This window comes from Diadema antillarum, unplaced genomic scaffold, assembly GCF_040938485.1.
Source record: "Diadema antillarum isolate AM-2024a unplaced genomic scaffold, OU_Dant_1.0 seq00000285_RagTag, whole genome shotgun sequence".
Taxonomy (NCBI): Eukaryota; Metazoa; Echinodermata; class Echinoidea; order Diadematoida; family Diadematidae; genus Diadema; species Diadema antillarum.
In genome coordinates, this window is record NW_027271313.1 from 431227 (window position 1) to 457476 (window position 26250).

The 26250-nt window shown below is 38.4% G+C and overlaps 1 protein-coding gene across 1 annotated transcript in view; it reads right to left on the reverse strand.

The window, feature by feature from the left end:
- The window catches only part of LOC139730002 (roundabout homolog 2-like), a 105077-nt gene that overhangs the window by 49906 nt on the left and 28921 nt on the right, over positions 1-26250 (reverse strand). The window contains 1 exon segment of the mRNA XM_071640923.1: positions 18764-18935. Within this exon segment, the coding sequence (XP_071497024.1) occupies positions 18764-18935 (172 nt within the window).

Sequence of the window (26250 nt, forward strand, 5' to 3'; positions counted from 1 at the left end):
ACTAGAAAACAGAGGAAATTGAAAAAATATATTGCTTTTGCCTTTAACTCTGCATTCTAACATTTCTACACCTAGTTTTATCCCATCCTGCAAACTGTATGCCTTTTGCATTGTTAAATGCACATGCGCATCCTACCAACACACAAGATTGATTGAAATCACATGTAAATATCATCATTTGAACAAAATCCTTTGTGTTTATCAGAAGTCATATGTAGATACTTTTTGGACGGCACACTATATACGTGTACTCACAGATCCTGCTATTTGTAATCGCTGTGGTTCACACAAGATATTTATATAAGGAATCAATGGGCTACCAGTAGAAGAAAGGATTCTACTAAAATTGCCAGAAAACAGAAATATTGTCCTTCCTCTCCACCCAACCATGCCGAGAAGAAAAAAGAAAGTTTTGGTGTTTATCCATGCAGTTTTGTGTTTAATCTGATTACAAATATTCTAGAAATCCGACTCCTCCTGCTTTAGGTCATCCGGAAGAGTGATTTTGCAGGACCAGTGTTCTGAGTTGAAAAGAAAGGGGGAAAAAATCTTGAAGATTGGGGGAGAAATCACCATAATGCAAACAATTAAGGCATGAAAACAATCTGAACACGGAAAAGTCTTGTTCTGTATCGATCTTCGCATGGGACGACATAAATGAACTGCCATGTTGTTGTAAGTAGGTGCCCCCATGCACTCCCCAGAACCCTTGGCGAAATTTGAGCTCCTACGTGGCTCGTGGAAACAGGAAAAGTGATTTAGCGCGCAGAGTAATCCCCACCCCTGGTCACGACAACACTTTCACCTCAAATTCAGCGCTGCCCCCTAGAGTCAACAAACTCCCCACTCTCCGTGGCTGTGGAAACATCTGCCACAGCTTCGCGCACTTCCCACCATGCGGGGCACGTGCGGACAACGAGCGCTGCAATTCCCTTTTCTTGATTTTCTTCTTCTATTTTTTTACTAAAATGCTATTAATGCTGAAATAACAGGCCATTGTTGTATATGCTGTTGAGCGGTCTTCGAGTATTGTTCTTCGTTAGTACTTCTAACAAGCTATGCCCACGGTCACCAGTGGAAGCTGACAGAAAAACGTGTTGAGCGTCTTCCCACAGTTCTCTCAGGAAACTTGCCAATCTCATCTTATCTTCTAAAAGCTTGCACCAGCCACGGTCCCATCTCATTCAAAAATACCCTAATTTCATCTCATCACACACTGTAGGTACTGAAACATAGGAAGAAAGAAGGAAAGTAAGAAAGAAAAGAATGCATGTAGCTAAGAATCAAAGATGTGTACCGTGAGTCTTGAACTCGTATCGGTGACATCTTAATATACACTAAATCCACATATGGGGGCTTAATCATAGTTGTTTTTTTTCTGGCTGCTTCTGTAATTAGATTCCATAGCTATCCATTTTATAGAATAGATTCCATTTTAGAAATCCATTTTCAGAATAGATGAGGCAACCCATAGCTTGATATGACTTTAATACATGGACTGTTAGTGTAAATTGGAATTGTATGTTTTTGTATAATCTTTTCATTTTTTGAGCGCATAGGGACATTATCACTTTGTGTTATGCGCTACAAAAGCACTGTCAATTGTTAGTATTATTATTGTTATTATTCTTGAGAAAATAAATTTGTGTGGCATGCTGAAGGTTGGTTTATTGCAGCGGCTGTTATACTTGATGTAATCTTAGCTGCACAGAAAGTTGCGTGCACAATCATTGCATTCATGAATTGGCAATATAATACAAGTTCTTTTCAAGTATTCTACAATTTAATTCCATGATTGCAAATATATGTATTATTATATGTTCATCAATGTAAATGATAAAGATCATACTTGTTATTCTGGTGATGGGTTAAACTTAGCTTGATATACCCATTCTGCTGCGGTCTCAATCTCAGCGCTTTGAATGTGGCCACCTTGCTTTTCACTTGGCATTATTATGCAATTCTGCTCATAATTTGCACAGAAACACTCACATTAAACTCTGTTGCCTTTTTGACTCTCGGAAATCTTAATGGTTTTAGCAGCCATGCTTGTAACATGCCTTAATTGTTGCTTTGTCTGCATTACTTGTAAACACAGTCAGCACTGTTGGCAGACAACAATCTAAACTAAATCCCAAATCCTTAACACTCATTACAGTTGATCAAAGTCTAGACTGCCGATGAAAATAACCAAAAACAATGTGATTGGTCTCCTGTCTTTGGGACTATGGTTGCTAATCTGGCTCGAGTCATCCGCAGTGATTAATAATTAGTAGAAAATACTCATTAAGTTGATTCAATTATGCCAGCAATGGAGGAAATGATTTGCTTTTGCTTGTTGGAATCTGATGACTTTCATAGTCAAGTAAAACAGACCTTGAAGACAGATCATCATCGTCCAATGAATCTCAAGCAAGAGAAAGAATGAAAAAAAAATCTAGAGAGAAACTAATGCATGCTTGCTGCTCGAAGGAAATGAATGCCCAAATTGTCGAGTGTCTTAATTCAAGCATTCCCCAATCAAATAGCTCATCAGATACCAGATAATTCAAAGTAGAGATGAAGTAATATTCTTCCAATGACATCGTTTTCCTTTCATTTATTTCAATGCTATCTGAGACGACACAATGTGACACATTGATTTGTTTCCGTGATCATGGTGTAATCAAGCGCATCACATGGACAAGACATATCTTAAGATTATCAATAAATAAGAATGGCGCACAGACAAAATGTGCATTTAGCATTCTTTAACGTAAGATGAAATTCTTGGGCTTAGATTACATCAGGCAAATTTCATCGCTGATTAAGTGTGCACAAATCTTGTCATTCTTTCAATTAACACATACCATGTTACAGTTCTACTCCAGGGTCATTGGGCTGCTGAGGCATGCAAGTTTAAACATCTCTAACTCGCTTAGGACGGATGCGGACAATTTGCAAACAGTTCATTGACTCGCAAGGCTGAGAATGACAAACATATTGGAATTCTTTTCTTCTTATTGAGGCCATCATCATCCCAGCGCAGTAATTGATGGATGGTACTCCGTGGCTCTATCCCAACTTAACGTCCTCATTAGACCCCCACGCCTGGCAGAGAAATTGTGACAAACATTTCCCCGATGCTCTGAGACATCTCGCGCTTCCTTCTCCTCGACCACCAGTCTCCAGCTTGTCCTCCGTCTTCCTCCAACATCCCTCTCCCCCTCTCAACATCCCTCCTACCAAATGAACTTATGTTCCTCCTTGGGAGAAGGCACACTTAACCCTTCCACCCCCGGCCCTCCCCCATTCCCTAGCTTTCTGAACTCGGGATGCTTTAGCAGCTGACTGGGATGGGGTTTAAGTCCAGTAAATTGCAGTGGTGGAAAATAAAGCTAATGCAATATTCCTCTGATGAGGAGAGACAGTCCCTAATGTTTGTGACCCATCTAGGCAAGGCAGACAAAGTGTCTACAGATACATTAGATACCCTAGCCTGGGAATTCATAGCTTCTCCATCACTCTAGGCACCCCACTATTGAAAAGGGCACCACTTTTAGTGCCACACTTTAAAAGGGGAGGCCTGAACACACAAACAAATCATCACAGTCCATGATAGCTCTCTTGCATTAACCTGTGGTCTTTCAGGCTCAATATTTCCTGGGTCATATTCTCCCACATGTTTATGGCAAGATAAAATTGGACCATATCTAAAGAGTTAACTGAACAACTTTGAGAGCTTAGAGAGAAACTGCATTCCTCCCTCTTTGATTGTAAATGTCATCCAGTCCTCAGAAGAAAAAAAAAATATAATCCTAACTTTAATATATGTGTTAAGAAAACAATTGAAGCACTTTGCTTTTTCATGTCTCAGAGTTTATATAAAAGAAACTTAATGACCTGCAATTCACTTCACTTTACTCCCACATTTCGCCCTTTGACACCAAAGTTTTATTTGTCGGTTTGAGAGATGGCATAGTAGCTGTCCATCAACATTCACAGTATAGCAGTAATCAGGTTTCTAGTTACACCAGCTGAACCAACATTCAATAATACTGATTGTGACTCACTTTTTTTCTCTCACTTCCAATGACCAGTTTTCAGTTGATATGCCACAAATTATCTGATAACAAATTTGAACATATCATAGATTTCAGAGAGGAAAGTCTACTGAAAATCCTGGGAATCACAGTCCAAAATTTGGAAACTCAGATTTGTGTGGATGTTCACTGACTTTTTATAGACTTTTACTTTTGAACTGTACTTCTTGCTAAATCAGTATTGACTGTTAAACCTGTTGAAGATTGGGAAATGCGTGTTGTAACAAAATCAGCCCATCCTCAATGGGTTAATTAAGGTAATATCCAGACCCACATGGCTGTTGATACTCCATGGAAACTTTGCTAACAGAGTTTTGTATGAAACAAAAAGACATTCCACATCAACAAAGAATCTCAGAGTGAGAAGTTCAATAGAATGCCAGCTAGATAGCACTAGAAGAACCTTTTGACACTATCTGTGCAAAAAGAAAAAAAAAATGAGAATACTCGAGGAAAGGCTGTCACGTTACTCCTCAGTTGCACCAATGGACAGTGGACTCAAGTGGGCAATGTGAGAAGTTGGCGCCAAAACACTGGATGAATTTTGATGAGATTGTAAACTGAGCAATTTTAGCTGCTTGTGCCAACAATTTGCATACTCCCTATTCTTAGGAAAGCAACATTTGATGCATTAATGTCTGCATCTCACACAACATCAGCGACCCCCATATCCTCCTTCCCCCCTGTATGCCACACTACCCTTCCCTACCCCTCAGGGGGTACATTATCTCTCAGGTAAGAGTGTCAGCCCTAGGGGGAGACTACCAAACTGCTTACTCCCCCAAACTCAATCTGTACAGCTCATCTTTGTAGACGGATACTCTCTAAGTTTGACCATGCCACTCTTCTCCTAAATGCTGCCTTAGCATAAATTCAATCTGATTTTGCATCAGCAAACATGTTTTACTTCGAGTCTTTCACGTTTAAAGTGGAAACACTATAACCCTAAAGTGATATTCCTTTTAGTTTCAGCCCCTGACAAAAGGCCAGAGGTACAGGGCAACCTTGAACTCCACTGTAAGTAAAGAACTTCTTGAATGCCCCATCCTCTGACCGAGATGCACTCCTCCCAGTTGCCGTTGCCATGCCCTGTCTCCGCTCATCCATCTCGTTGCCGTTGGAGAGCCCCCGGGCACAAATTTTACCCCTAACTGACATGGACGCTGTTTTAATGAAATCCCATGCCTTTGTACATGGGGCAGGGGAGTGCCGGGGAGCCACGGAGGGCATAATGTTTAATTGATAAAACAAGAGCTAAGTCTAGAACTGGGATGATGGGAAGAAGAGGAGGCTGACAGCTCTTCCTTTAATTTGATCCCTGTCAAAACATTGTCTTGTCTGTCAAGCAAAGCGACAGGGGACACTGCAAACTTCCTCTTGCTCCCACATACATTCTCTTCCATTATGAAAAGGAAAAAAAATTGAACAGGCATTTCATGAAATCTTACTACAGCCCCCATATTTATTAGTAATGAGCTCAGAACAGTTTCTGCCATTTTACAAGTGAATTATGTTTTACATACACACACCAACCCACCCACAAACAAACAATTAAACACATAAGCCAAACCATCAAGCATTTCTCTATTGTTCTACCATATGTCACAGACCACAAACAATGCTTGAAAAATGGCACATGAAAGTGCAACTACAACACAGTCTAAAATGCATTTTTTGCTCCAGGATGTTTTTATTTCTAATGATTTTGAGATATCCCTCTAAAAAAAAAAATCCAGCGAAAGTGGAGGTTTGTGATTTATGATTCATGACTTCTATATCTCCTCCTGAATCACCTTTATCAAACTCTGACCCCTGAACATGGTCCAGCAGGACAATTTCATGAATTGACTGTGACTGAAGCCATTGCTTGGGAGGCCTAGAGTCAGACACATCCTATCAGGGAGTCCCTGGATCAATTTTCTACCAGCTTAGGCGGCCATCAAGCCTCGGCATGCCAGGGTCTCATCCGAAACGTCAGGGAGACTAGACAACCTCATGTAGCTCCATTAGAGATGCAGAGTCAAAGATTTGACATATGACCTTCTTCCCTGGATGATCTTGCAAAGGAAGATGTTTTTGCATTTTTCAGGTATCATATGAAGAATATTATCTTTTTTTTTCATCCATTAAAAAAAAAAGATGGATCATTGATGTTCTCATTTGGCCTGAACATGAGATGCAGATTAACATAAAACCTTCAAGATATGAAATTTCTGTAGGCTTTGTGCAGGAAGCATCTGGCTACCATAAGGAAGAAGCTAATGAGCTACATAGCCCAATTACAAGAAAAGATGATTTGTAAGTCAGGTCATTATTATGTAATACATAAAAGAATCAGCAAAGGATCATACATCACTCATAACTTACATCATCAAAGTCACCCTGATAAACTGGCTTTCTATATCTGAAGAAAACGAACACATACATTTGGACAATTGTTTCAGTTTCTGCTGCTGAATGAATTGATAGTTGAGCATTGCTTACACATCTTCTTCCAACAACAAATCAAACTTAGTGGATGTGGATGTAGAAATAAGGGAACACAAATCTAAGCTTCTATCATAACCTCCAAGAGGAGCATTATCAAAATGTTAGTGAAACTACTGTGACATCATTATCTTCAACATGAATTTTTCGATTTTCTGTGGCAGCCAGTTTTGTCACTTTACCACCAAGCTTATTAAGAATTGATGTACACAGGACTTGACTAGATATTCTAACAAATTTTGCGATCTTAAGGCACATATTCTAACCTCTACTTCACGAGAGAAAGAAGAAAATGATGAGGTATAATTGTTTGAGAGGCATAAGCCAAACTGAAGTGATCAAATTAGGTGCATTTTCTATGGAATACAGTGAACCAGTTTCAGTTTCATTAATAAGTAGCAAAAACTTTCAGAAGAGGAAATAGAAAAAAGAGAAAGAGTTGCATCCTAGTGCTTCTATTCAAGGGGATAAACCATGCCAGGAGTTAAGCCTCTTGTTGATAAGCACTCGGGCACCCTTGTACCCCTAAGTGGTGTCTGAGGGGGCGTTTCATCACCTCATTCAGTGCTCCCAGAGACCCTCTCAAGAGGAGAGTGGCTCCTTCACTACCATCACTCACACTAAGAGCTGTCAGGACAGAGCGCTGCCTCCATATACCAACCTTTGCAACAGGGAAGATGGAATACTGATGGGTTTTTTTCCATTGTATGTCTGTATGACGAACATAGTTTTACTCTGTCTACAGTAAATGTTTCTACAATTTTAAAGAAGATGCTTCTAGCGCAACACAATAAACTCTTCACATGTTCCACATCAGTGTTAACCCATTCCATACTGAATTCTGAAATGCCCACAGACTTTAATACGCAGGCCACCACGTTTCGGTAGGGAACTAGTTAACATTGGAACATCTCTGCAATCCTCTGTTTTGATCTTTGATGCCCTTTTAGGAGGGTTATTCAACACCTTGGTTATTGAAGATCAAACACTGCCCTATTTTCACGATTTGCTTCAGTAAATGATATATGAAAACTCTTCAGTCATACCACTCAAAATCATAGTCCTTCCTGGCCAGAACTGCGTGAAAACTTGATTAAATAAGCTAAACATGATTTAAGAAAAATGCTTGGGATTAACATGGTGAAATATGCTTTTACACTTAAAATATCAACTCTCTCTGCATAAATCACATTTCCATACACATTACAAACAAGTTCTTTACTAACTGTAAAATTCCTTGTTTTTCCCCATTTAATCACTTTCAACTTGAAAAAAGACTGTTTTAAGTTTGCTGTGGAGAGGTCATGGAGGTCAGATAATTAATTCAGCCAAAGTCAAACGAACTTCCTAAAGAATTTCTTGGTAGAATTTCTTGGCAGTGATGTGAGTTACTTGGCTCAGGAGGAGCAAGGTAATTGTTACAAAGCCCTTAAACTGAGCCCGGAGCTAATTGGCGGGGAAGGCACGAAAAAGAGATGTTTTCCGCAAAACTTGAAACTGCTGTTGATGAGCAACAAAAGAGTGCTCTTCTCAGCCACAGCAGCATTCATGGGTCAGCCATTATCTACTTAGGGCTTTAGATAATCCTATACCAAGTTTCAATGGGGACCATTTGGAAGAGTAATGGGCTCAGGGAAGTACTAGATTGGGAGGTCTGGGCTGGTACAAGAAAGGTACCGTTATCTACCACTTTACTTTGGAAGTGCCCCCCAAGCAATGCACAGATGTGGTAAAAGATTGGTATTGTGCCTCTGTTTTTGTCATTCATTCCTTGATACATCCTTGTGCTATCATGTCTGTACTTGGTGTGAACTCTGCCCATGTGTGTGTGTGTGTGGGGGGGGGGGGGGGAGGAGACATTTAATTCACAAGGGTGAATGCTTTCGTTGACAAGATATGAGGACTGCACCAAGGCTATATTGAAGCAAAACATGAGGGAAGTCGTGTTACCAAGGAGTAATCTGACTGAGAGAAATGAAACATTATCTTTCATGTCTCACATTTATCATAAGTAAATTTTTTTGGGGGTCAAATTCAATATGATTTATTTTCACACACTTTTATGTACCATTATAGTCTGCAATCAACTGTCAAGACAACTTTAACATAAATGATGCTGATATTGACCGACAGTGAGGTAATATCTGTGAGAGACAGTATAAAACAAATACAAACTATAATCTTAAGATCAATCACAGAAGAATGACTGACTTGACATTTGAGTGTGGCATGGACGTAGTCCACTCATGGTATCCAGTTCAAATGGTTCCATGACATTTGCTCCTGTGATGATATTACTCCCATGAAATATCTGCACTCTAAGCCAAACATGAATTTTACCCACAAACATAACCCTAACCCTAATCCTACTCCTCACATCAAACTAAACCTAAGACCCGATCAAAACCCTAACCCTAACCCTAAGAACTCGAAGAAAATAAGACTGGGGCGATTGCCGCAGGAGCAATTTGGAGCAGGAGCAATTTTTTCAAATAAGACCTGCACATATAAATGACATTGAAAGGGTTAAGAGGACGAGGAAGAAAGACCCAAGCAGCTGACCCATTCACCAATATGAGCAGCAGCGTATTTTGCCCGCCGTAACTTTGCGTAAGTGGTGAAAAGAAATGGTTTGACAGCAGAGCAAAGGAAATAGGAGGCCATAGACTAACACCGGTGAGACAGGACAAAAGTGCTTTGATGATGCTGATAGCTATGACCTTTATCGTCCCTAGCCACTTGTCATCAATACTCATCTTGCCGGCGTAATTGAAACTTGGGCCGAGTTTGGGGTAAAAGAAGGAAAAAAGAAATCCCCATTCCTTATACTCTTCAGTCTTCTCTTATTCCTCCCTTCTTTCCCTCTCCCTTTCTTCATCTTTACAGCCAAATGATGAACTTATTGAAGTAATGAGCCAATCACACACAAACAATGGGACTAATGTATACCACTGTGAAAACACTGCAGGGCCCATGATTTTTACGACCCTAGGCATTTCCCCACTCAATCTCACATGCTTACAGCGCTGCCCATTGAAAACCTCCAACAAAACACAGTTGAAGCCAGTTGATATCTCAGTAATCACCGCCGTTCACAGAAATAATTCATACTTTGATATTTGTGCATGATTCCTTCAATTCCCATCAGCGTCCTCTCATTAAGTGCACGCTTATCTCGGACTCTACGTCTTGATTTATTGGTCACATGCCCTTGTTTGATCGTATGTCTAGCAGCTTTCATTCCAGGCCTGAACATTCACATGTCCGCTATGTGCGGAGGAAGGAAAACACAGCGCGATAGGGGCTTGTCACTCCCTGCTGGTTGAGGGCAGTATGATTCAGGAAAAGGTTGACCAGTTTTGATCTCAGAGTGCGGAGGAAATGAGCGAGAAAGGGTAGGCCTTCTCTAAATGGCTGCTATCCATCATACCAGCCAGGCTTCAAAATTCCAACTGTCTATCCCTGTTTTCAATTCAACTTTTTTGCAGAAAACATATTTATACACAAGATTGCAATCTCCTGTACCACCATACTTTGTGTTATCTGTGCAGCTTCTTTATCAACTGAGAACTGATATTTCCTTCACAGAAATCACACAGTATCTTTTTTTTACAGAACTTGCAGGCATTGTTGAAATCAGTGATATTATCGCCACCATGTACTCATTTGACTAACATGACTTAGTCATCACATTACCTTGCCTATGGCTTTAATGCAACAATAAGATTTGTGGACATATTCTATCATTATATCAATTTCTCAGCATGACTGAGAAATTTTTCCTTAAAAGCAAAGTTTGAGATTACCTAGAATACAGCAAACAAAATTAGTTCTTCAAGTCTATTAGTCTTAAAGTATATATGTGACCCTGCACCTCAAAACAAACAAAAAGTCGCCAGACATGAATTTTTAGTTAGGACCATATTCTGAAAGAGCAGACTTTAAGCTTTAAAATGATGTATAACTCAAATCAAATGGACTCTCCTAACCTATCTAAATACTGGAAAAAAAGCACAAACTCAGGAAAAGTGTGAACTGAGAAAAGAGGCTCTGAAGTACAGTGTCTATTCAAGCGCTTTAATCTTTACCAAACCATGCTGGCTGTGCGATGAATGGGACAAAAAAACAGGAAGTAAACCACCAGGGTAACAACAATGAAGGGATTATCAGATTAAACTGAAATTAAGCGTGCCTCATTAACACATTCTGTCCATAATTAATGCCAACTTTCAAAGCAGTAGCACTACTCTTTCAAAAGTTATTAGAGTTGAAATTGAAGAGTGTGGACAAGGTTTTTCAGAAATGAAAAAGGGATTCTAAAGACACACCTAATCACACTATTCTACCAAAAATGTTTGAGATAAACTGCTATAAAAACACACTTTCCTGCCCTTTTTATGATACCAAATTTTAGCATAATGTAAAAGAAGACCCGCTCTTTCAGAAAATATGAAAAAGTCAAGTTCGGCTAGGTTGACCCATTTCACTTATTTCCAGTCCTCACGCAAAATCAGTGTGTGCGACTTTATGTTCGTTTTGAGGTGCACGGTCACATATACAAGTATATAACATAATATCCTTGTCTGGTATGACTTAATCCTAAACGTTTAGTTATTCTTGGACTTTTCACAATAATCTAAACCCATTCACAATGATTTTTCTTTATATTTTCTTTGTATCATTTTACACATATGACATAACAAGCTGTAGTAGTCTTCTCATCCAGCAGTGACTGCACAGATACTTTAAATAATTCTTAACTTTTAAATGGATTGTCCGATTTTCCCCAAACTTTCACTGATGGGTTCTACTAATATTGCTGCATTCACTCAATACACATGTATATGAAGGTGGACTTGTCCTTTAAATCTACATTTTCATAATTAAACGTGGAAAGTTTAAACATCATGGTATATATGAGCTTTAGATGATTTTCTCTTTTTCAAGACATCAAAGGCTAAAAGATTTCTGACTCTGAAGGAGGTATAGCAATAATTGATGGATTAAGCCAAGTTCACAGAAGAACTACACACTACTGTAATTGACCTGCATAGCTCTCCCCGTGTAAGTCACTTAATCTGACCAGTAGGAAAAATTAAGTATCTTTCAGAATCTCTATGTGAGATCAGTAGATTAAGTTCTTGCATGAAAGAAGCCAAAAGTTCATGACTAATAAGTTCCTACATAGGATTCTCAAAACTGATTTCTTCCTGAACTTGGATTACACACTGTTTCCTTTCCAAAGTCACTGTGCTGAGGGTTTATTCTATTTTCTTTTTCTTCATGCTTATTTGGGAGCTGTTCCCTTCACTAAGTGTCTATAGTGTATTAAGGGTCTTTTAATAGTTGACTTTCTTCAATGACAAAACTCAAATTCGCTTCTTCATCCTAAAGTCAGTTAGTTATTTCATGCCTCTTGGTTTCCAATTAAGACATTTTTAAGCCCCTTCCTGTACTTGATTGCTTCTTTATATCCACTGATAATACTTAATCCAGAAACCCATGCCCCTACTTCCTATTACAAAGCCTCTGCCTCTACCATAGTCAACAAAGGTACAAATTCAGCTCAGTTTCACTCCAGTTGTTTCTATGAGGGAAGAGGGATCCTCTAGTGCAAGCTCTATAAATGTGTCGGGGCCAAGTGGATAAGATCAAAGACCTTTAATCTCTTCTGGTCTCTGTTCCTTGGTAGGAGTAGTTTCATCAGTTTTAGCCATGCTTTATCCTCATGACTTACTCCTTTAGAAGTCTATCCAAGGCATGCTTGCTTAAGAGCACCTGATGGACAGACCTTAAAAGGATTAGATAGGTAAAGAGGACATATGACTATTTGCTATTGGGAAAACAATTGCCTTGTCAGTAGTCACAAATCCAAATTCAATATTCAAATTCTTAGTTTCCACGTGCAATATTTTTCCCTTATAAAAATGACATGTAGTAACAGCAGAGTTTGTACCAAATCTTGGATCTATTTCTCTGTGAGGTCAGGAGCAAGAAATAGAATCCACTTCTAACTTATCCCCCTCTATAAGTTGAAAACTTAACACCATCGAGTCAAGTCACTAAAGAAGGATTTTATGAATATAACACTTTTCTTTTTTTGTCCAGTGAAACTCTTTGTTCTGAAGCTGTCGAACTCATCTGTAACTTGTCAGTTTGTGTTAAAGACAGAAACATTTTTCCTATTGAGGGTTACTACTTCACACACAATTCCTTTCCAACTGGTATGCGATATAAACTTATATCAAAATCTGTCGTAACAATGAGAACCAGGGAAGCGCATGTACAATGAAGTGGAATGTAAAGTTCTCTTCCCTAACCTTGCTAGAATGCTTCATTCTGTTAGAATTCAACATGTTTTCTTTGCTTCCAACGTGGGCATTTGCTCCTGGGTGACTACAACTATTAACTTTAGGTGCAAATGAACGATTGTGCCTCATGATTTTTTCTTCTCTTCATTCTTCCCTCGCCAAGTGAAGTCTAGCATAAGGAAGTAGAGGGGAATACATACAATGCAGAGTATTAATTGGCCATGAACAAAGTGCCGCCGTTCCCTTTTCATGTACTCTGATGTGAATTGACAAGCATTGTGAGTGATGAATACGCAGTCGGCAAAATACCTCCCTAATTATTAGGACCTAAATATGAACCGAAAGAGAAAAAAAAAATCTGAGGAGGATATTGTTGGGACTGTAAGGACTCTGCAGTTTGTTTTTCTTAGGCGGGGATTTTGTGAATTTCATGGCCCAATGCCTTTTCCGTGTCACTCCATTGTCGCTGTAACGGAGGGCATGGGGCGCATTTGAATAGGTGGTGGAATGTTTGGAGGGGATGGTGGGTTGGGAGAGAGACAGCCATGGGTGATGGGGGCACCACCAGCACGAGAGTCTCTCGTCTCTCTGGGCTTTACATGGCAAGGTGTGTCCATCAAAGGACACATAACAAGACTACTGGTGAGAGGGAACAATCCATTTAGCACCAACAAGAGGCGAGGACAACTCGCGGCTACCGCCGGGGGTGTCTGCTCCCAAATCCACCATGTCTCCACTCGTTCCATGAGGTGTCTGCGCTCCCATTCTTCCCCCTCTTCTCTCTCGCCTGGGCATCTGTTTACTCTTCCGATCTTGATTTGCTCACAAGTAATGTCACTAAATGCTCGGCAAAGACCGCTCCTAATCTGGTCGTTGCCATGTGGTTACAAACTTCCAATAGCATCTCCATTGTATTTAACCCAACACCTCCTGGTCTTCTGAATCCACCTTCAGTAAACCACCAACTAAAATTCCCTTCCTTTGACTCTCCTTTCATCTTTGACGTATTTCCTCCCATGCACTGTGGGGTCATAAGTAACATAGTACTGCTGGAAATTGTTCAGGCCAATCAATGACAAAAGGTATGAGCTTTACTCAAGTCACTAACTACTACTTGATATACACTCATGGTGAGTTTATAGGGGAGATTCTCATTATTCTTACTCACAGGAAAATTTCCACATTCCAATATCAGGCAAACAATGGTGTTTGCTGAAGCATAGATAAAAAAAGTCTTGAATATCATCACATTCAGTCCCCCTAACTAATAAAGATGGACACAACATAGGGAATTTTACCTCACACACCGAAACAAAGATTGATAATGAAAGGTAAGGAAATCAGTCTCCATAAGATCCTTGCACTGTGTGTCATAGAGGTGTGCAAGGGAGCCAGCCATTCAGCCCATAGGGTGTGAAACAAATCTCAACGGGGGTTTTCAGCGGGCGAGGTTTACTCAGGGGGTTCCCGTTTCAGTCCGGCCCAGCTTGGATCCTGGTCCTGACTCACATCAATCAATACCGGTCCCATCTCTAGTGACAATTACTGGACAAAGAAAAAGGGTGGAAAAACCTATCAACACCCCCCATTTTGTGTAGGTGGTGTCCTAAGAAAGTGAGATCATTATTATGTGAAAACAAAGACATTCACTGCATGTACTGTCAAGTCAGTGATTTATGGAGTTTTAAACTCAGAGATTCTTATATATCTAACCTTATTTCATGATTTTTGTTTAGAGTGAAGAATGCTTGCATTCAAAGAAAGCTGACAACATAGTCACAAAGGTAGGAATTCTGAGCAACCTTCAAACTTCTTGTACATCTCATACCAGAGAAAAGCTTAGGCATACCATGATATACTTTTAGCAACTTTTAGCAACAAATCTAATGTAGGTAGACAGAGAAGCACATGGACAAGTTTTGTTTAATAATAAATTTGATTTAATAATATATTTAGCAATAATGCTTCCCTATTTCTTATTTTTGCTAAAATCATTATTTCTCCAATTTCAAATATATCTAGATGAAAAGACAGTATTGAAAGGGAGAAAATGGGGAACAGAGTCATTTTCCTTCATCTCAGTATAAATAAATTGGTCTAGAATCTTTTTGTTTCATGATTTGTGTCACTCAAATAAGAAAATTAGGGTTTATTGACCTCACATTAATGTCCACTTCTGATGCCTAGCAATGAGATTACTGTACACTAACATTTGTGCAATCAATAGTAATATCTTAGTCAAATTGTGCAAACATTCGTCTAGACAGAAACAAGACCCTTCGTTGTCTTCTGCACAAGCAGAAGATGAAGGTGAAAAAATCAATTTGGTGCATATCCTTTTACACTAATATTTATCCAACTAATGCCCCAATCATATACAAATTGCTGGCCCCCTCTGCCAACTATTTTCCCTTTTTTTATATCTAGCCCATTTAAAACCCCCTCCCTCCACAAATCAATTTTGTTTGACTTTGTAAGTGTGAAAAAATACTGCTATTTGCAGCAAAGTTCTAGTTTTATAGGCACTTGCCGAACTTGAGATGAGGAAAGAAAATCAATATGAGGAGTAGTTGTGACTGGGGGGCAAGATCGCTCTATATAATTAAAGGGGTAACTCGAGAGGGTACGGGCGGGGGAGGGTATCTAGCTAGGGGAGAACGAAAGGGGGGGGGGAGAAGTTTGTAGGGGGTACATGAAGGCACATGTTGTTTCAGGAAAAGGGAGCGGAAGTAAGAGGAACCATTGCTTCATTTGTTTTTACAGTGCGGCTGATCACACAAACACATCAATTTTCTATTGTAGCACTGCCCATTCATAAATCACCCATTTTGGAGGATCCCCGCTAAAACTTTTTGTCTTTCCTTTGTATACGAGAATATTCCATGATTTGTCAGTCACAGCCATCTATCAAATCTTCCACTATGTGAATTCACCTGCAACTCGTCTCCTCACACTCATCATATATTCATCTTCTCCCATTTTCTCCTATGCAGTGATCAATACAATCCTCCAGCTCGAACAATAGCACATAAATTAATGAACTCTGCTTACACAAAATTCAATCATCTATTTCCAGGATTCATGAATTTTAATCAGAGTAAAGAAGCATCAAGTCTGTGAAATGGGATGGAATATACTTATTCCTTTTGAAATTTCTGGAAAGATTCAGCAATCATAAAGAGGAATAAATACTGCTCTGTCACACTATCTAAAAAGGAAGATCTAGGAGTATTTTGAGTTTTAATAAAACATAGATAACAAATCATACTCAAAATATGATAGTTGAGAACAGGAAACAATGCATAATGGCATTGAATCTTAAAAATAAAGATTCTCCCTAAAAGCAGGAACCTTTTCAGGGCCATTGTTCTGAGTCTGGGTATCAAAATTCTGACAAGCTATCAGTAATTTGAAAGCACTAACATTTTTCCTGTCATTAAAGGACAAGTCCACCTTCATAAACATAAGGATTGAGAGAATGCAGCAACATTAGTAGAACACATCAGTGAAAGTTTGAGGAAAATTGGACAATCGATGCAAAAGTTATGAATTTTTTTAAATTTTTGTGTTGGAACCGCTGGATGAGGAGACTACTACAGCTTGTGAGTCATATGCGTATAACAGTATAAAGAAAATGTAAAGAAAATTCAACATATTTTCACTTTTTTCGCATAATAAAAGAGCACTTGACTTGCCTCTTTCTAAAGGCAGGGGGAATAATATTACCCATAACATTTGTCGGTAACGAGTCGGGGGAATGTGTACTTTTTTCAAAAGATGAAATTTTGTGAAATTCTCTTTATATTTTCCTTACATTGTTATACGCATGTGACATCTAAGTTATTCACACACTGCAGTAGTCTTCTCATCCAGCGGTTACTGCACAAAAACTTCAAAAATTCATAACTTTTGAACGGATTGTCCAATTTTCCTCAAACTTTCAATGATGTGTTCTACTAATATTGCTACATTCTCTCAATCCTTATGTTAATGAAGGTGAACTTGTCCTTTAACCTTCTCCTAACATATCACTGCATTTCCCAAAATCATGCACTGCAAGAGAATACCTTGATGCATGGAGTATACCAATATTACCCAAGATTGATCTCTCTCTTGAGCCTTGACTTCAAACAAACTTTTCTTGGTCCAGTTTCAAAACTTAACAATGTGAAATGATATCAGACATGAAATGCACTACTTGCAAAAGGAGAATTGTCTGCATATATCCACGGATATCATCAGTCCCTAATCCAGATAACTCTGAATTCTTTGAACTACAACCTTCCATTTACTCCATTTTCCTGGTATGGGATACTTTGATGATGACTGCCTGGCACGATAATGAGAAAAAGACAAATGAATGGGGAGAGAATTGACCTCTTCCGGACTCTACCTAAACCTACCCAATGACATACGCTACAGGTGAATGACCAGAGTTGCTGCACTATGGATGGAAACTTTCAGAACATTGTAGATGTCTTCTCCACTGCTATCCCGCACTCACTGTGCCTTGCCTTCCTTCCCATCAAACTTTCTATCTATCTATCTATCTATTTATCTATCTATCTATCTATCTATCTATCTATCTATCTATTTATCTATCTATCTATCTATCTATCTATCTATCTACCTATCTATCATCTATCTATCTATCTATCTATCTATCTATCTATCTATCTATCTACCTATCTATCTATCTATCTATCTATCTATCTATCTATCTATCATCTATCTATCTATCTATCTATCTATCTATCTATCTATCTATCATCTATCTATCTATCTATCTATCTATCTATCTATCTATCTATCTATCTATCTCTATCTATTAACCCACTTTTCTTCCTCTCTTGCTCCCTTTTTGCTCTTTCCTCATTTTTCCATTTCCTGACACCAATGACTATATCTTTGTCTTTTCATATTTCACACCTGATATCTTTTTTTTCTTCCTACAGCCTCATTATCTCTTCATCATCATTTTTGCTTTAATATCCTCCCTTGTCATATCCATCCTAATTTTCTCTCTCTCTCTCTCATCTCTCTCTCTCTCTCTCTCTCTCTAACCAATCTCGTTAATCTATGATTCTCTTCGTGTATTTGTCATCTTATGACTCCCTAAGTCCTCATCCTTGTGTTGCCATTGGTTACTTGGAGGATGGAAATCAATTTTTCTCAGCAGCACACGATTTAAAAAAAAAAAATGATCCAGGGGTAGGAGGCAGAATCAATTCTTGGTCAGAGATACAAAACTGCCCAAGGAACTCTAATACATGTTAACATGTACAAAGTACTATCATATCAATAAATGTGATAGTAAGGCTGCAAGCATGCCTGTGAGTGAAGTTTGAATTAGGTGTAGATGGAGGAGCACTTGATGTATGATTGGATCTTCTTTGTCTAACATTACAGCTTTGGAATCAAGATAAAGTCACATTAGGGCAGGCCCTGAATGTTTGAACACATTAGCAATGAACAATGTGTGCCATGAAGATGCCACTGTAAGGATGTTATGAGGACTTGTGTGGTAAGTTATGTCTACAATGTGAAAAATGCTCACATGCTCATGCATGTCTCTTTCATTGAGCAATCACAGGAGTATGGTTATATATGTATTTCTTTTGTTTTCCAGAACAGACAAGATAAAAGAAGATGTTATGACCAGATTTGGATGTAGCTCCAAACAAATGTTAGCATTATTACAGCTAGAAGCTTGACAAAAGATTGTCTCTCTCTGTGTAATTTGCTGTCTCTGCCTAAGTTTGGTATCATCTGTCATTTTTAGAATACTCATGATAAAATGGTATATGAAATAAACCCATATGATTTGGTGACAAGGCTTTCAACAGCAGCTGAGGGACTGGCGTTCATAAGTAGATAACTTACAGGCAATTTCCAGAGTGGCGTTGTTGCTGTAGGCCGATCCCAGGGAGTTGGTGGCCACACAGTGATACACGCCAATGTCCAGCCGTGGGATGACCCGCAGGAAGAACAACTCTCCCGTTCCAGTGAGTGCCAGATGGGAGTCAGAGGTCAAGAGCTGACCATCTTTGTACCACTGCACAAGAACAAATGATATGAAGAGAAAACAATTTCAAACTTCCATATTTCTTGATTAGAATTTGATAATTAGTTTGCTATGCACTGAAAGATTTTACATATTGCTGAATTTATTCATTTCCTGATTCAAGCAAAATGTTTTATGTCGGCTGAGAACCAGAAGGCAATTATCACAATTTTTTTTGGTATTGAGTTATTGGTATCGAGTTGTAGAGCTTGATCTCCTCTACATTATGGCATCAATTTTGAATTATTTTCATTTTCAGTAAAATGGTAAAAATCAAAACCATAATGGTGCTATTTTATCCAATATTTGGAATGATGCTTATAAATACACCCACTTTTGATTAGATGAGCTTTTTATTTCATGAAAATTGACTGTTTCATTATTATTCATGCTCAAATCTTATAACAAGATAGTGCCCTTCTGGTTCTCAGGTAACAAAGAGTTTGTTAAGTATACAATAGCGAGGGGGAGTCACAAAAACATTTGAATTTGAAAACAGATCCTCGAGTAGAGCCTTCTTAACCAACTGCTGGTGGAAAGCTGGCATGCCATGTAGGAACTCGTTGGAGAATTACAATATCATGGGCATGACAGGTTACTGATCTGAAGTCCAGCCTGAATGAGTAATGCACACAGCCGTGTTCTGCACAACTTGCAGTTTGTATTCATACACATAAATATAAACACACAGACGGACACACAAATGATATCAAAAAATACCTGTGATTTGAAAGAAAAAACAACAACAACATTGGGATATTTCTTTGGCCTTCATGTTAACTGAAGAAACATTGTATTTCAATCATCACTGAAAGAAGAACACATATAAAACAAGTTTGAGATTTGGGGTGTTTGGTGTCAATATGTCTGCTTTTACTTCTGTATATGACAACAGGTTTGAAGTGATCTTGTCCTAAGGCATATAATGTTCAGAGGCCGTCGTCCAAGTCAAGCGATTTGCTTATTGATAATGGTCTCCCTCAAAGATCTGTACAATGAAATTCATGTATGATTTCACAGGATAATATACTTGTAATGTTAAATCTTTTTGATATTTTCATGACTTGTGAAAAATATGTGTGATATTGTTATACTTATTTTCTGTTATGTACAAGTGGAGAAATAAAACTTACTGAAACTAATTGACTTACGCATTACAACAGATAAAGGATGTTCCATGTAGTTTTACTGAAGGATAAATATGGATTGACAAATTCCAGGGCTTATGAAGCAGTTTTTGACAAGGTTGGTATCAAACACAGAGCACCATAACAGATTGATTCACAGTCTCTAAATCAAATTCCATAGGTCCCATTCACTTTGTCTGGATAGTGGTATAAGGGCATAAGTTGGGAACAACCCATCTGTTATGTTCAGCCTTCAAAGTTATTTTCAGTTTAACATTACAAGTATGTGAATGATAAAACATGCTGCTCTGTGCTGTAGTAATATTCTTTGAAAGTTGGAGTAACTCGAAGTAACCGTCCCATGCAGGATCTGTTGATCCCTGTCTAAGAGACTCCAGTAAAGCAATCAATACACTGTATTTATACAGCGGTACTCTCAATCTCCTTGATGTCATTATATCTGCCAGATTAAGGGGGATTAAGGATTAAACTAGGCCAGAGGAAACCAACCTGCATCCACTATCTCTCAGTCCATTAATTGCTGCTGAGGGTGAAGCGAGAGATGAATAGAAATAGAAAGAGAGATAGAGAAGGGGAGAGAAAGAGATATATAGACAGATAGATCAGAGTATATAGTAACACCTCAGGTAGGCCTTTCCCTTCAAGTGAATATGTAGGCTGGGGGACAAAAATACACTTGTCAGTGGAGGTGTGCGATTGTTTTCAGCATTTGATTTCTCTGGGGCGAAGCCGCTTTCCGCACTCCTCAGATTAAGAGGTGTGAAGCCGAGTCCGGTGGCAGGCTGGGCCGGCCGCAGTGAAAGGTGCCTACGACATTCTGTTATCTTGTCACGGCTTCGCAGCCGCCAGTCTAAACACCACGGCGATTTCTTTTTCTCTCCGCAGGGTTGCAAAAACTTTCCCCCCGCCTGATCCCTCTTCCAGAAAACACCGTCACGCTCGATGCCCTGGTTACATCTCACGCTCGGGAGAGTCTGGTCCATGCTTGACTTTCTAATGCTTAAACAAAATGCTCCATCATCGAGTCACAATTGTCTACTGCTGGCAGCCATGATGGAGAGCTGTCCTAACACACAGCCCACAATTTTCCCATTGTGCTACATATCACACACCACGAAACACAGCCTACTTAAAACTTCCATAAGACTGCAAAGTCATGACATGGGCTATATCTGCTTAAAATTTATTGCTCAATCACAGACTTGAAAGTACACATCACAACAATAGTTTAAGAAAAGAATTCAGGTCTGAATGCCCTTTGACTGTAGCTGCACAACTTTTGAAACTATATTCTAGTCCTAGTTTTAGTACACAATAACTATGTCACCAATACGATGTTCGTCAACACATTTTCCTTTAAAGTGTTTTAAACACTGGAGAAGATGGTGGTTACAAGCATCCCAGTCAATGTAAACTAAAAGGGAGGAGGATCTTGTGCTGCTCTGGGGAGGTTCAATGAAAACACACCCTAGTCATCGGCTTCGGGTCAGAAGGCAGCGGGCGGAGAAATGGGATTACATGCTGTTTGGAGCACACCTCACGTCAACAGCAACTTGATTACATCAGTGTTGTCTGCTCGTAACTAGGGCAGCTGTGTGTACGTGTGCGTGTGTGTTTGTGTGAGTGTGTGACTGTCCTACTGTTTTCTACTGAGATACTGGTATGTCACCCTTATAAGGATTGCATTACAATGAAATTTACCCTGAACAGGTTGTTGCAAATGGAATCACCGAAATTCAGGCAAGAGATTAGCAGAAGTTGCAAAATATCACAGAAGCATAAAGAATAGTTAGACCAGTCTCAGTGTGGGCCTGTTGACTTTATGATAGAATTATGAGGATTTTAAAAAGGCCATTTACATTATGAATCTTTGATATTGCAAGCTGGATGAAAATCCTTCTTTATGTGTATGCAGCAAGACTAAAAACTATACCTTCAGTCTTTTATTGTCATTCATTTTCCTGGGAGATTGTAAATGCAAAATCCTCGAGCCACAAAATCCCCTAAGCAGCTTTAACCAAGTGACAAAGAAAACAAAAATGTTAAATATCCTTCAAGGAAATTGGCAAAATGAAAATGTGTTGTGAAAAGACAACATTACAGCTAAGCATATCTGAGACATCTCTATGTGGTGCTTAATGAATACCATGTTTAAAACCTTTCCCTAGTAGATCCTGAAATCCCCATAGACTTGATATAGTACCCACCAAGCTCCAATACCAACTCTACCAATATCAAATGGTTACAACTTAAATTACCTCGTGTGTTTCTTCTCCAATTCCATTAAAAGTCTCTATCATTTGTTTTGTGTTGTTCCTTTTAGTGCAAAAAAGATGAATTCTTCTTTGGGTTGCATATTCCTGTAGCACCATGTAACAATATAACATCTTTAAAAAATGGACATATGTCATATCTATCTCTACCTCTGCCTGTTTTTATTTTGTGTGCACAGAGTTTTGTCCAGCTAATAGTACTGCAAGGCATGTGAATGTCTAATGGTCAATTCTTTTCCTGTGAAGTAATCTGCCTCCTTTATATTTCATTATATTTTTGACACTCAGCATCTCTGCTCCATATTAAAAAAAAAATGACTAAAAAAACAAGTCAACGAATCAAATAAGATTTTCACTTACAGAAGTGAAATAAAAGTGATAGGTGGCAAAAATCAATGTTATGCTAGAAAGAGAACAGAATTAAAATAATATCTTTTCCAAGGTTATCTTACAGCTGCCATGGCATTTGACTGTGATGCTATCCAAGAAATGATATTACCATAAAACATCACTAATGACCATGTTATCAAAAAAGGTGGGAAAACACTTTCTCAAAGTGTACGGTATCACCAGTATTATTACATGTCTTCTATACTAATATAAGCCTTTTTTTTAATTTAAGAAATTAATCTATTTAGCATGTACTTTTTGTATTCATTCTATTTCCCTTGTCTTTTCACTGAACTGTGTAACTATCTTTTGCTGTGTGTTATGTGTGCTCCCATGAATCTATGTGTGGCACAATGAATTCCACTTCAGCAAAATAAAATGCAAGTGAATTCTTCTTGGAATACAAGACACGAGACAAAAATGAGAAAAGGAGAGAACAACAAAGATGGATAGCACCAAATTTGAGGCTACGAAGTACAAGGAAGGAAAAGCTTAAAGACATTGATGGAGCTGCCCATGGATACATCATTGCATGAAGCCCAAAATGGAAAGCACCTATTTTATCTCAGAGTACGGCTGCTCATGATGAGGGGGGACAGGGGAAGGTCTATCTACAACCACATCAGCACTGTAGTCTATCCTTCACTTGCTTTTATTTCTGCTTTATTCTCTTCCTCTCTTTTTGCAATTCTGAAGACACTTTTTCTTTCCAATCTCTTTCATTTTCATTCAGGCTTCCTGGTAGACAAGCTGGAACAAACTCATCTTGCCTGTAACAGATGACAGACTGCAGTATCCCTGGCTGGTTTGTTAGGCTCCCAATGCATCCAGTCCTCCGATATAAAGAGGTAAGCTGATCCTTCCTTAGAACACCATAAAACTTCATCAGTTGAAATCCTCTCAGTGTCATTATTATCCAATCTGTGCCAAAAAATCCAATCCATTCATTCAAACTTTCTCTCCCCGTTACGGGTTTGCAGTGCCACTGCAACGCAGCTAGGCGTAAGTGGTGGAAATTTCAGGAGTCAGCTGATAAATCACCCGGCATTAGGAAGTGTCCAACTGTTCAATTCCGTTGATTGGAGGAAGGCGGTATCCTAACGAGCAAATGAAGCAACAGGGTTGCTTGGGTTAGGTGTGAAAGAGCATAGGAGAAGTGTGTTTGATTCACAATCAATTTAGCGTGTAAAAGCCTCTCCTCTTCCTTCCTCTTTCATCCAACCCTGAGAAGTTGCCCTTAAAGGACACATGCAGCTTTTTTCATTCACAAAAAGACATATTCCAAAGTTTGATCAATTCTATATGTAGATTTTAACATAAATATAACACAAGGCCATATCATTCTTGTCAGTCACCTATAATCGGCATAATGTTGTCCTTGAAAATGAGATAATATAGTACGAAAGAGATATGAATTATTCCATTAGAAACAGACAGTATACTTGCATTTAATTTAAGAGAAGAAATCTTGAAATGCAAAGTTGAATACCCAATCACTCGAAAGAAGAAATTCTTTTTTTATTCATTCACTCATTCATTTACATCACTTCCAATGCAAATGCAAATAAACAGTTAGATACACATAAGTACATAAAATCAATACAAAACTGTACTCAAGGAAAATATTAAACTGCAATAAATGGTATGTCTTTTATGATAAATACAAAATCAAAATTGATTGGAAATAGAGGGGACTGCCAAAAATCAGAGCTTGCAGTCTCTTCATAAACAATAACTAATAACTTTCCTTAATTCCTTGAAATGTGGAAAAAATCCATCCACCATGAAGAATGGCAATTACATCTGGTAAAATCATACTGCTGCACAATCTAAGCTTTGTAATGGAAGAAAATGACAATATGTGTTTCAACTAAAGAAAGGGCTGTTTTGAATGAGTGGTGTACCTGTAGATTGCTTGCAACTTAGATGTCAAGCCACACAGTAACTAAATGACTATAGAGACTTTGACAGATACCAACAAAGCATTGCATTACATTCTTACATGACCTATTAAATGGCCATAATTTCAACAAGTTGTAATGTTCACCTAACCAGTCTCAATACAGCAGCTAACCACTCTCCGGGGTTCTATCTTGCTTTAAATCTTCAGTCTTCAGGACTTGCGTGACCCTGTTACACGCATTCACTCACATTACCAACCGATTCAGTTACGATTATCTGGCAAGGACCAGCACATTACGCGTAATTCTGCAGAATATTCCTCGAAAAGTGATCCTGGTAGCTGAGCTCATCTGGAATGCTGGATGCAACAGACAGGATGGCACAGAAGGAATGTGGGAAAACTTTGATCGATAACTGCTTTTTCTGTGTTGCCTTCTTCTCCGTTTCTTCCCGGCTCCCCTCTCGGGATAAAAAGTGTCAAAACATTTTACAAATCAATTTTTCAGAATTCTGACAAGAAATTGGCTGGTTCTTCAAATCTGGGACACATATTCTTGGTTGTAAAGGTGTTAGGGTAAATATGACACCTGACATATTCTCTCATGCTTTCCGTGTACTATACACAAAAGCAAAAGGAAGTTTTTAGTGCTCCACAAGTTCTACACAGCAGTGCTGCTTGAGAGATGTCAGATACAAGGCATAGATCCAAATTCTCTTAAATACCACAACAGTCTCTTTAGATTATTTCTGTCATTATCTTGACACCCTTAATGTTTGTAGACTAGATGTGACCCAGATCTTACCATTGGGATTTGTCTGTCATTACTTTTTTATTTTCAAATTATGTGTGGAAAGTAACATTTTTGTATGTGACTTTAGAAAAACAAATCCAATAATAGATATGATAGATAGATATGATCACAAATGGCTTTTCTTTTGAGCCTTGCTTGAAAAGATAGTCCCAAGAGAATGATGTATGAGCAATAAACAGAACATTAGTTTATCTGACATCAAAAGTATGTTACTACTGAAAACTGTATCTAGGAAGATTGTTATGATGCACTTTTGTTTTACTGAGAGCACCAATGGCTGAATTTCTCTTGTTTTCTATTTTAATTTGTTAACTGTATCAGAGTGTCTTGAGAAAACTAGCTAGCAAAAACTGGTACTCATCATGATGATAAATAATGAAATAGTACTCTTACTTAAAAACAATTACATTAATGAAAATGATAATAATAATGATACTATTTATACCAGTGCCACAACTAGTACTACTAATGAAATTAATAAGTAGATTAGTATTGACATTACACAAACATAATAACAATGATAAAACCAGAACTGTTGACAAATTCAAATTGTTTTTATTTTTTCCGTCTTCATATAAAAATTCACATATTACAAGTTGCATATACATTACATATACGTACAGAGGAAACGGGGGATTGCCTGTTCAGTCATATTTTCAAAATATGTCTGTTCTTCCACAATTCATATAGGCTTTATGACACTGCCCTACTCAAACCTTTGCTAAGTCATTATTAGTTATTCTAATTTACATGATATTCATGCTAAGCTGGTGTTATTGTT